Genomic DNA, 10,887 nt, shown 5'->3' with positions numbered 1-10,887 from the left:
AAAAAACTCTTATTATTCGAAAAACCTGAAAACTCAAGTTCACCCACAAAACACTTAGCTAAAATTTTTCCCTCCTCAAACTTCTCAAAAAAAAAGGCTTCTAGTCGATGTTTCATAAGCCGAAGCCGACAAAAAGAGAAACGAAAGTCATAGAAAAACATGCTCTGCAAAAAAATTTACTAAATTTATCTTGATTTTGTCTTGAATAAAAATTCTTGTGATACAAAAATGCCAAAGTAAGAAAATTGAATGTTAAATTAGTATCTAAACAAAACTTATAAAGCGGAAACAAAGCCAACAACTCTTGAGCAGTCACGCGTTGCTCCGAAAAAAACTCTTATTATTCGAAAAACCTGAAAACTCAAGTTCACCCACAAAACACTTAGCTAAAATTTTTCCCTCCTCAAACTTCTCAAAAAAAGGCTTCTAGTCGATGTTTCATAAGCCGAAACCTTTTAAGCCGATTAAGAAAAAAAACTAAAAAAAAACTGATGTACTGAATTTGCAGTTGGTAAATTTGCAATAAACATAAAAAATACGAATAGAACTCAAATTCTGTTTGTTTCGTATTCTCTGCATCTTAAATCCTCTCGGTGTTTCTGTTTGTTGTCAACAAAAGCGATAACCAAAACTTCACTGACCCTGTGACCAAAGTTACTTATGGGAAAAAAGTCTAACTGATTGCAAAACACTTGCTTATCGCAAAGGTAAACACCACGTAAATAATTATTACGGTAAAATTGTTTTATTGAGAACACATTCGGCCAAACAGCTAACTTTTGTGAGGCAATTGCAATGAAAATTTAATCTGGCCATTGAAATAATTATCTAAATCTAAAGCATAGCAATTTTTTGAGGAACCCAAGCGTTGCATGCATAATTTTTCAGTTAGAAATAAAAAAAGAAAATACATTGCATCTTTGAATACAAGACTTTTACCGGTTTGATAATTTGAGCAAAACACTGAAAACAAACAGAACAATTATTGTACCGGTGTAGATATAGTTTCCGGATATTTCGTTTAAGATTGCGTTCTTTCAAAATTCTTTGCCTAGAGCAACCGTTCATTCGCTTTTTCAAGAAGGATCAAAACTCAATATAAGTATAACCTGTCAAACTCCTTTCTCATTAATGATTAATTAAAATGGAATGCTTTCCGAATGCTTTTAGTGTTTTTTTTTTGCACGGCGGAGATAGAGGCGCCCGCTATTGAAAAATCTAGGAACTGTTTACCTAAGATTAGTTGTCAAAAAGAGAACAAAAAGTTACTAAAATTAAAATTTGCCTGGAAAACATTAGGACCGCTGCTGCTAGGACATTTCACTTCCATAGGAACAAAATACATACTGGATTTTTTTCCGTTGTAAAACAGGCAAATTTTGCAGCTGACGCACGGCCCAAATATTTGCACGAATTAGTTACGATTATAAAGTATGCACAATAGTTGGCACAACGTTTGTTCATTCGAAACAGCTGATAATCATGACTGATATTATTCAGCTTTTCCAAAAAAAATAAGTTGTGATTGCATGTCATTCATCTTGATTACGAAAATTTTTTGATGAATTTTCTGAATTTTGGTTCAATATGAGTTTCAATAACTGTTTTTTTTTGACATTAGAAAGGCTTGGTAGGTTTGGTTTTGAATTGCTCACTTAATTCCAGCTGTTTTTCAAAGAAATGGAGAACTTTTCTTCATACTTTCTCTGAATGATTCTTTGGCTTTTCACTACCAATTGATATCGAAAACCTTCTTTTAACTTGAAAAGATGCGCTAAAAACAACTGAATTAGTAGCTGTTGAAAATTTAATGTTCTTCAAATAATCAAAAACAAAAGTCAAATTTTGACCAATATAAGCAAACCGCACTCAATATTTTCGAACTCAAATAGTACACCAACTATTTACAACTTGAATCATTCATTTATTCTATTCGCGAAAAAAACAATAAGCACACTTTTAAACGTGAATCAACAGCAATTTAGTTTAAAATGAGCTCAAATTGAGCATTTAATGTTTTATTATGAACTCGTAAAATCTCCAAATTCCTAGCTCTCCTTTGGAGGAAAATATTTGGAACATCGAAATTGGTACGTTAAAACGTTAAAATGAGTTCTCTTGATATGGGAAGGTCAATTCCGTCATTTTTCTCCAGCCAGCTGATCAATTTGAAGTTGACTTGAATCGGTGCGTGAACTAATTGTATTAATCTCCAAACTCGACTTCATTTGTGTCACCTTCAGCTCTCATTTGATTCGACTTTCTTGGAACTGTTACTTTGACTAGGATGATTCTTGGGAGGCTGGTAGTGAGCTTCGATCCAGGGGTCAGTCATGATATCAACCAGAGCAGATCTCTTCTTGGGCTCAAACTTAAGCATTCCACTAATAAATCGTCTCACATCCTCTTCAAATGTTTCTGGCCACTGAATATCAACCTAAAACAAAATTAGCTCCAATAGTCAAATTATTTCAATTGGATATTTAAGTAAAAAGTCCTCAATTGATGAACCAAGTCTGTCAAGCACCTCATAGAAAATTGTTTCATAGATTTGGATTATACAATAGTATCAACAAGTAGAAAACGGGAGAACGTTTGCAATATTTTATTTCATTAGTTTTCCCAAAACAATCAATGATTTTAACATTACACAGATAATCGATTTTTTTTGTACGCTCTCACTAATAAACAAGGAGCTGAGTGTTTTTTCACGCAAAGCTTCAAAGGCTATTTAATTTTTCAAGGATAACTGCGAACCCGTCAAAAATTCCCTTGATTTTATCTTCAAGGCATCAATTTGGACAGTTACTAATCTAAGCTACCTACTAAATGAACTAATTACCTTCTTGATTCGCTCGTAAGTGTCTTTAATAGTGGGCGTCTCAAATGGCGGTTTGCCATGCAGGAACTCGAAACACAACACTCCCATACTCCACACATCCACAGCTGCACTGTACTCGTGGCCGAGGAGCATCTCGGGCGACAGGTAGTCGGGCGTGCCGCAGAGTGTGTTGCGGGGCATGTCTGGCGAGTGCACGCTCCAGCCGAAGTCTGCCAGTCTGAGGTCGAACTTGCTGTCCAGCAGAAGGTTCTCTGGCTTCAGGTCTCGGTGGATCACGCCCAACTTTTCCAGGAACAACAGCGCACTGGCCAGTTGGTAGATGTACTACAAAACATTACTTCTTTTCCCACAAAAAATATAACTAGTTCCTCCACAAAAATCTAATATTAACGCTTTCCGTCACACTGAATTCTTTGCTGGTACTTAGTACTGTAAAAAGACAATACTTATTACCTGCGACTAGCTGCAACTCAATTGAACCGAGATAGTTATGCTAGTTATCTGTATGTGTCCTTTGATTATGTTCGGAAGCCAGTCGAAATTTTTTTAAAGGTCGAAAACGAAATCAAGTTGGGAATTTTTTTATGCGTTTGTGGTTTGTTTTTTATAAGTTTTTAAAAAATGTAGTTTGTGGGAAAATCTAAGCCGGTCTTTCAAACGAAACAATATAAGATATCCTATTTAGGTCAAAAACAAACCACATGAAACAAAAGAGTAACAAAGATAAATTTACCAAGTACCAAACTACTTTCAATTACAGCAAAAACTACCAAAGTCAAAAAATTAAGTCGATGATTTGGAGTAAGTCGACAAAAAATACGACTAAAACGATGGTCCGATAATTCGATAACCCAGAAAACCATAATAAAAAGAAACCCGGTCGTCTTTTAGATCCGACAGCATGCGCTTTACCACAAGACAAGAGGGAAGGTCTCCGTAAGTAACTGAGCTCTAACCATAAAGCAAGTTCAAACTACTACTTTGTAAAAAAACCGTGGTTTAATGGAAATCCAGATTACAAGTACACAAGTACAACTTGGTGAGATTGGACAGTTAACAGAAAAAAGTAAATATGCGATATAAGAGGGCTTAACGCTAAAAATTATGAATTTTGCATTAAGTTCCCAACCCAACTTGTCCTACTCAAATTGCATAACCACTTGTCGTTTGCCATTTTAACCCAGATGAGATCCATAATGGTATGCTCAATAAAGTTCAGTTCCCTAATGAAAATATCCAGTGGAAACCGCATTTCTTTATCAGTCCTAGTTTAGGAGAAAAGCATTACATAAATTTGGGAGAGCAGGAAACTCAATACGTCGTCATTTAATTGTGTGACATAATTTACGAATTTTCTTTTGAAAAACCCACTTCTTGACAAAAAAAAATCTCGCGCAAGCCACGGATCACCACCGATTTTCTCATCCCCGAGTCGAGTCTACTCACCTTGGCAGTCTGTTCCTGAGTGAACTTTCCCTGCTGTTTGAGATACTTGTACAACTCCCCCTTGCTGGCATACTCCAGCACTATGTAGATGCGCAGTTGGTCCTGGAAGTACGAGTAGAGACGCAGGATGTGGGGGTGTTTGAGATGTGACTGGACCTCTATCTCTCTCTTCACTTGACGAGTGATCCTCGAAGTCTCCAGGTCTTTCTTGAACAGCACCTGCGACAAGAATTAACTTCAATTTGATCACCAATATGCATCATAGTCATAAATGTATTTAGTTTTATAGCTTCTAACAGGTCTATCGCAATAATAAAAGAATGCTTTTTGCAAAAGCCAAATCAGAACTATCTGTTTCTCGTCTTTTTAGAAATGTTTTTTAAAACAAATTTCTTGTTCTTATCGATGAATTATATCCAGTTTTAAAAAAAAAATTATCTCATGAACAAATTATCATCTCGGCTCATTTCTTTATGCAGTTATACAGTTAAGATTTGTTTTCATGGAGGCCTCCTTGATTCATGGATGATTTGAACTGCTTGCACTCAAAAAATTAAACTTTCCTCGGCTGAAAAACACTCGAATGTTGTTTGAGGTCTCGAAACTCAAGAACCGTTTTGAGTTCATATTAGCTGTTCAAGCACGTTTTCAAGTTCAATACACTTGTTAGCTTTCAGGCAATCTTAATTTTTGTTTCATACGACTATTTTCAGAATTCTTCGAAGCTTTCGGATAGCATTTTCTTAGGAAAAATCAAATATCAATAATATAAACACGTACCTTAATTGCAACAATGAACTTGGATGTCTTCTCTCTCGCAACGTACACACAGCCGAATCTTCCTCTGCCGAGCGCAGTGCCGAACTCGAAGTCACTCAGCGACCAAACCTTTTTCTCTCCATCAGTCGTCGCCGAGGAAGAGCAAGGGTTGCTCAGATTTCGCTGCTGATTCTCCTGCCCTCCATGTCCTCCATCAGCAACCGCACAACTTGCAACAGCCTCGTTCTTAATAGTTTCGTCTGAGTTATTTTCGGCTTTGTGGACATTTCGCTCTGTGAGCACAGGAACTGAAACTTCATCGGTGTCCATCTTTTCCTCGTCCTTCCGTTCTTTCACGATCTCTACAGCAGTCGAATTTGACGTCGATCTTAACCTTTCTTTATGGCTTGCATGTGTATTACCACTATTCGTACGAACAACTTTCGGCTCTGGGCATTTAGCTGAGCTTGTTTTATTATCAATTTGATTCTTCTGATTAACTGCACTCGATGCAAAATTACTCGAATGTGATACTAGATATGGCTTCTTGGAAGTTGGAGCTCTAGCCGATTCCGCACGCTTCAAAGTGGGTTTCATAACATGAACATTTGAAGCTGCTTTTGTTTCCATGTGATTTCCACACCCTGCGTTGGCCGTTTTAGGTCTCAATTTAGACTCATGATTGGCATTTGAAGATGCTGGTACGTTTTCACGTGGTGCATGCATTGGTTTCGTCGTGCAACCAGAATTGACTCTACTGCTCAAACAGCCTTTAATGACTGGCTTGTGGTGTATTTTGTTCTCTTGGTCTCCTTCATTTCTATGATTTGAGGCGCTCGAAAACTTCAAAGCCCCGTTCGGATCTCTGCAAGGCATCGGTCGTTTCGTTGGCATCGAGTTGGATCGCTTCAGATGGACTTCTTTATTCCCAGAACCTGTCGTGGACGCTGTTGTTGATGATGGATTATTTGTCTTCGGTGAGATTCTACGCGTCGCAGAATTGTCGCGCTCTCGACTAGGTACCCGGACGTGGCTTGTAGCAACACCAGATTGAGAATAAGCATGTCGCGAATTTTCGCGAGCCGAGCTGGCCTTTGTAGCTTGGAGGAATCTCGGCACGCCACTGCTGGTTCCTGTGACTCCAGACATTTTCGATCTGAAAACAGGATAACTCAATCTTCATTCAATTTTGAGATTTTTGGACAACAATAAAACATCAAAAACAGGAAGCCACTGATTTTGAAAAACTAATGAACTCAGAAAAATCAGTTTAATGACCACAATTTGAAAATCCTTCTTTAAAGTTTTTCGTTGTCTTTCACGATAATTTAGGAAATTACGTGACAGGCCGTAATCGAAGGTCACGACTTAATTCAATACTGCATAGTGAGCTGCAAAAGATATGAACAGACAGATTAAAAAGATCAAATGACCGACTTCATTTTTACAAAGGACCGCAAAAGCGAGTTTTTCAGACAAACTATGTCTCAAGGTCACTTACGAAATCAATTTAGCATTCAATTGGTAAATTGCTCTTTATAATTATTTCTGTTCCAAATTTTTGCGACTCTCTGCACAGAGGCCAAGGTGAGTTTCACACCACTTGCGATACAAAACCTGAAAGCAGCCAAAACTAGATCTATCAAAGTTAAAAAGGCTAGCTTTGAAACAAAAACATGCCCTATCAAAAGAAAGTGAAATTAGTATCGGAAGATTAAATTAGTATCGGTATTTTTCACTCCTCGAACGATACAATGTGAGGCCACTAAGCAGCTATGATAAATGCCGAAACCTATCAAAAAAGAAAATGAAATTTCAACAAATAGTTTACAAAATTACAACTAATATATAAAACAAATTGCGAATAGGATAAAAATTTTAAAATGCTAACAAGATTTTTATATTTTGTTAACATTTTACCGCTGCATATAACATATATCTGTAGCGGTAAATTTGTAAATAAAGGCTTCCAAGAAATGAGTCCAGTCGAGTCCTGTGATCAAAGTTATTTGCGGGGAAAAAGAGTCTTATACCCGATTGCAATACCCTTGCTTATCGCAAGGGTAATAAGACAAGATTTAATAAATATTCAGCCAACTACAGATGGTTGTCAAGGTCAAAGCTACTCTTATCTTTCTATAATTAGTAAAAAGTGAGCAGCTCCAAAAACCATTAAAGTCTCGTCTTTTGTCCATATCTAACTTTTAGGAACAGCGACCAATAATATATGCTGATGAATGTCAGCTCTATGGTAAGTTTGTATCTGAATCGTCTTAAATAACGGCCATTTTTTCTCGACACTGGGACAACTTTTCGATATTCTGGAACACATTCACGAAATATGACCACTAGCTCTTTGAAATGATACTACAATTGAATCGTTACGAGCTTTCCTTGAGGTAACAAAAGTTTTGCAAAACAACACAACCTACACCTTGGTTTATTTCAGTCACTTTGTGACATTACCGAAATATTATTAAGAAAAGCCGATTGGTGCTAAAGTAGCGAATGAACGTCACACCACAAGCAATTTTTTTTAAACTTTAAACTCTTCGTCTTTTTCGCTGCTTTCTTCTCGGTTAGCACGATTAGATAAAATTTTGGCTCTACACATGCGACTTGTGATAAAAAAAAGGGGACTAAACGCATAACAATAAAAAAACATAACCAATTGGATAAATGACAATGTACGCAGGGGAACTGAAAAAAAAACTGATTGTTTTGAAAAATGCTAATTTTTTATTTTCAAAGTGAAAAAAATCGCTTTAAAATTCGAATTTCTAGAAAAAGTTATGATAGACATTATCATGATGAACAATCCAAATTGAGACAACTAGATCAGGTAAAAATGAATAATATAGATTATTATTTTATTGCGCTGGGAAATCTAACAATCAAAATCTTAGAAAGTCGTTCACGTAACTTTGCGCCATTTCCGCTTTCGTATTTGGAGAGCACACTTTGCGTTCCTTTTACGAAAAAAAACTGAATTGAACTTGGAAAGAAATCAAACAATTTTTCAGAAAAGAACCAATGAAAAACTGACTGATGTTTGTCACTTAAGATATCGAAGTAAAGATACCAAAAATATGAGTAAATCGTGTTACATAAATTTGATGAATCTGCCAACTTTTATGAGTTTTGTCTCAATAATTAGATTGATTGACCGTTAGAAATTTTGCGCAACCATCAGGAAGGAAAGAAAAACTTAAGCAGAAAAGTAAAATAACAATAGCGTTGCATGTTCGAAAAATGCACTCTAAAAGCATTAAGTGAAGCATTCATAGCTTGTCTCAATCAGATGTCAACTTTTTTGAGATCCAACAGCTTCGCAGCATTCGCGTTAATATTTTTTCCATAAGCGCTCAATATTTAGACTAAATTGGCAAAAAAAACAGCGAACAGACAGTTGAAAAAGAGTCAATGAACGCACGGAAACAGAAAAAAAAATAGAATTTTGTATTTTCAAAAAACTTCAACTTTCGAATTTCAAACAAATAAATATATGGCCTTAAAGCTCTTTGAGTTTGAATAGCAATTTATTTTTGGCACTTTTCTGATTAAATTAGCCCAATTTGAAAAACTGGATTTGGGGAAAAGTTTTCAATCCGCTGGGAAGTCTAAAAATTAAATTCCACTTTCATAACTAGAAATCGATCACATTTTTTCGCATCATTTCAGCTTTCATAATTGGAGAGTGCATTTTGCCTACCTCCTAACAAATGAACTTAAATTGAACTCAAAAATTGCATACATACTTAAGGGCATTCATATTGCATTCATAAGTATGAATAGTTCTTTTGTTATTAGAGCATTTTAAGACTTTTGAGCATTAAAATAACCGGAAAACAATCGTCACGACCTACATAAGAGTCGGAAATACGTTCATCGACTCTTAAAAACTCTATCAACAGATAATTTTTTTCGGTGGCAAAGCTAGAAAAAATATATCAACTTTTCAAGCTTATAGTTGATCACTTTTTTTGCGCAATTTGCATTGTCGATAATGGAGATTGTATTACGGCTTCCTAAGACCTACTTGATTTGAAATCAACATAGCCGACAGAAAGTTAGCAGTGTCAATAAAACCATAAAAACCAAAAAAAAGTAAGTTATTAGTGTAAAATTCCATTTTCATAAAAAGTTCACTTCAAAGCTTTTTGAAATCAATGAACTCATATACTTCACACTTCATTAAAATATGTGACCCAAATAGGACCCAATTAGAAAAATCAGGCTTGGAAAAATCTATTTGAGCGTGATTAAGTTTTAAGGTTTTCTTAAACCACACGAAATTTTAAGGTTATCTTCAATTCGATCACTAACACTTAAAAAGAAATCAAAATCAAACCACAAAAACTCAATTTTAAACTGCAATAAAACCACTTACAGTTCAAGAAAACAAAGTGATTTGGCAACTAAGCCGAAAAAACATTGACAGACAAACGAGAGGCAAAAAAATCAATTTCATATATACTGAAAAAAAGTCCGGCCGGTACTCGAACCCTAAACTTTAGAGTGCAAATGCCACCACGTTACAGGAGTGGGCAGGAATTTGGAAGTTGTTGAGGTTAAGTTAAAAACTAATGTCAATTTCTTACATATTTGTAAGAAAAGTTGTTTACGGCAAAACCAGTCTTGTTCCCTATTATAAGCATTGTTCTCGCAAGTGTAACAAGACCTATCATTCACCGTTAACAGTATGCAAACGCGTCGTATAATTATCTCCCAGGATTCGAGATAAAAACCTTCAATTTCATAAAAACCAGTAACCACCATTTTAATTAATAATTAGATTAAAGCCATTCAGAGGAAATTGAAGCTAGGTAAAAAAGGACAACAAATCAAGGTACAATCGAATATATATACATTCATAACAGCAACATCTTAGAAACACTATTCTGCGGGTGAAGTTTATTCTATCAATTCAGGCAGTATTTTAAATACAACATTTTACAATTGTAACATTAGTATCGCAAGTGTAATTATTATCAATTGCCAGCATTTGGCTCTAATGTTGACTCCCGAAAAAATAAATTCCAATTTAAGGAACAGTTCTTAACCAACGTATTGCGCTAACAAACCAAATATACCCAAAACCTGGTCCGGAATTCATACAAAAATTTTCATTATAAAACTCGGTACTTGCAGAAGTCAAGAACTGATCCTGTTTTTAAAGCATCAAAGTAGGAAAACTAAGTTCACAGAGGCTTTTGTTGCTCTTTCATGCGTTTCTTGTGAAGATGCATTTCCAAGTAGTCCCAGCCCCCGTACTTGATATTAACAAAAACCGTAACAGAAACTACAATAAGTGCGATGAGCTGGGCGGGCAAACTCACACTGAATACATACACAGCTAGTACTGAGAAAATAGACCACCAGATGAACAATGCGTAGTGAATACCACTCAATTGTGACACTAAATGATGCTCTACAAATCTGTCCCGCAGACTCGACAAAGCTGCCTCGTCCTTCCTCTTTTTCGCCGCGACACCGACGTTGTCGGCCGTTTCCTCCGAAGTTCCGTTTTGGTGTTTGTGGTCATTTTTAGATTTTTCATCAGAAGGACCTTCGTAGAGAGTTTTCAGCAACTCCTCCTTCTCTTCCCACAGTTTCTTCAGCCATTCCCCAATTTGTTCACTCGATTTTCCCTGTAAATTGCAAACTTATCATACATTGATTAGATTTTACACATGCCAGCTGCCGATTGGAAGAACTTTTTAGTACAAGTTTTTAAGAGATCCTTCATGTTTACTATTTTCATGTACATTCAACACAAAGGCGAAAGGGAGCTTCACACCGCTTGCTATACAACACAAACATAGCATGGCAAGCTAGCC

General features: G+C 36.0%; 1 protein-coding gene across 1 annotated transcript; it reads right to left on the bottom strand.

Annotated features, from left to right (window-relative positions):
• Positions 1-1,772: 1,772 nt before the first annotated feature.
• On the bottom strand, positions 1,773-6,233 carry LOC134839598 (aurora kinase A-like). The gene is made up of 4 exons (XM_063855202.1): positions 5,069-6,233; positions 4,289-4,507; positions 2,843-3,166; positions 1,773-2,437 (listed from the first exon to the last, which is right to left on the bottom strand). The coding sequence occupies exons 1-4, from the start codon at positions 6,194-6,196 to the stop codon at positions 2,240-2,242; spliced, it is 1,869 nt and encodes a 622-aa protein (XP_063711272.1). The 5' UTR covers positions 6,197-6,233; the 3' UTR covers positions 1,773-2,239.
• Between the last annotated feature and the right edge of the window lie 4,654 nt (positions 6,234-10,887).

The sequence above is a fragment of the Symsagittifera roscoffensis genome, chromosome 2 (assembly GCF_963678635.1).
Source record: "Symsagittifera roscoffensis chromosome 2, txSymRosc1.1, whole genome shotgun sequence".
Lineage (NCBI taxonomy): Eukaryota > Metazoa > Xenacoelomorpha > Acoela > Convolutidae > Symsagittifera > Symsagittifera roscoffensis.
This window is presented reverse-complemented; position numbering and strand designations above follow the sequence as displayed.

Coding starts and splice junctions, on each gene's coding strand:
- LOC134839598 (XM_063855202.1), bottom strand. CDS start 6,196: ATGTCTGGAGTCACAGGAACCAGCAGTGGCGTGCCGAGATTCCTCCAA. Junction 3,167..4,288: donor CTCAGGAACAGACTGCCAAG/GTGAGTAGACTC, acceptor AATGTTTTGTAG/TACATCTACCAACTGGCCAG. Junction 2,438..2,842: donor CTTACGAGCGAATCAAGAAG/GTAATTAGTTCA, acceptor ATTTTGTTTTAG/GTTGATATTCAGTGGCCAGA.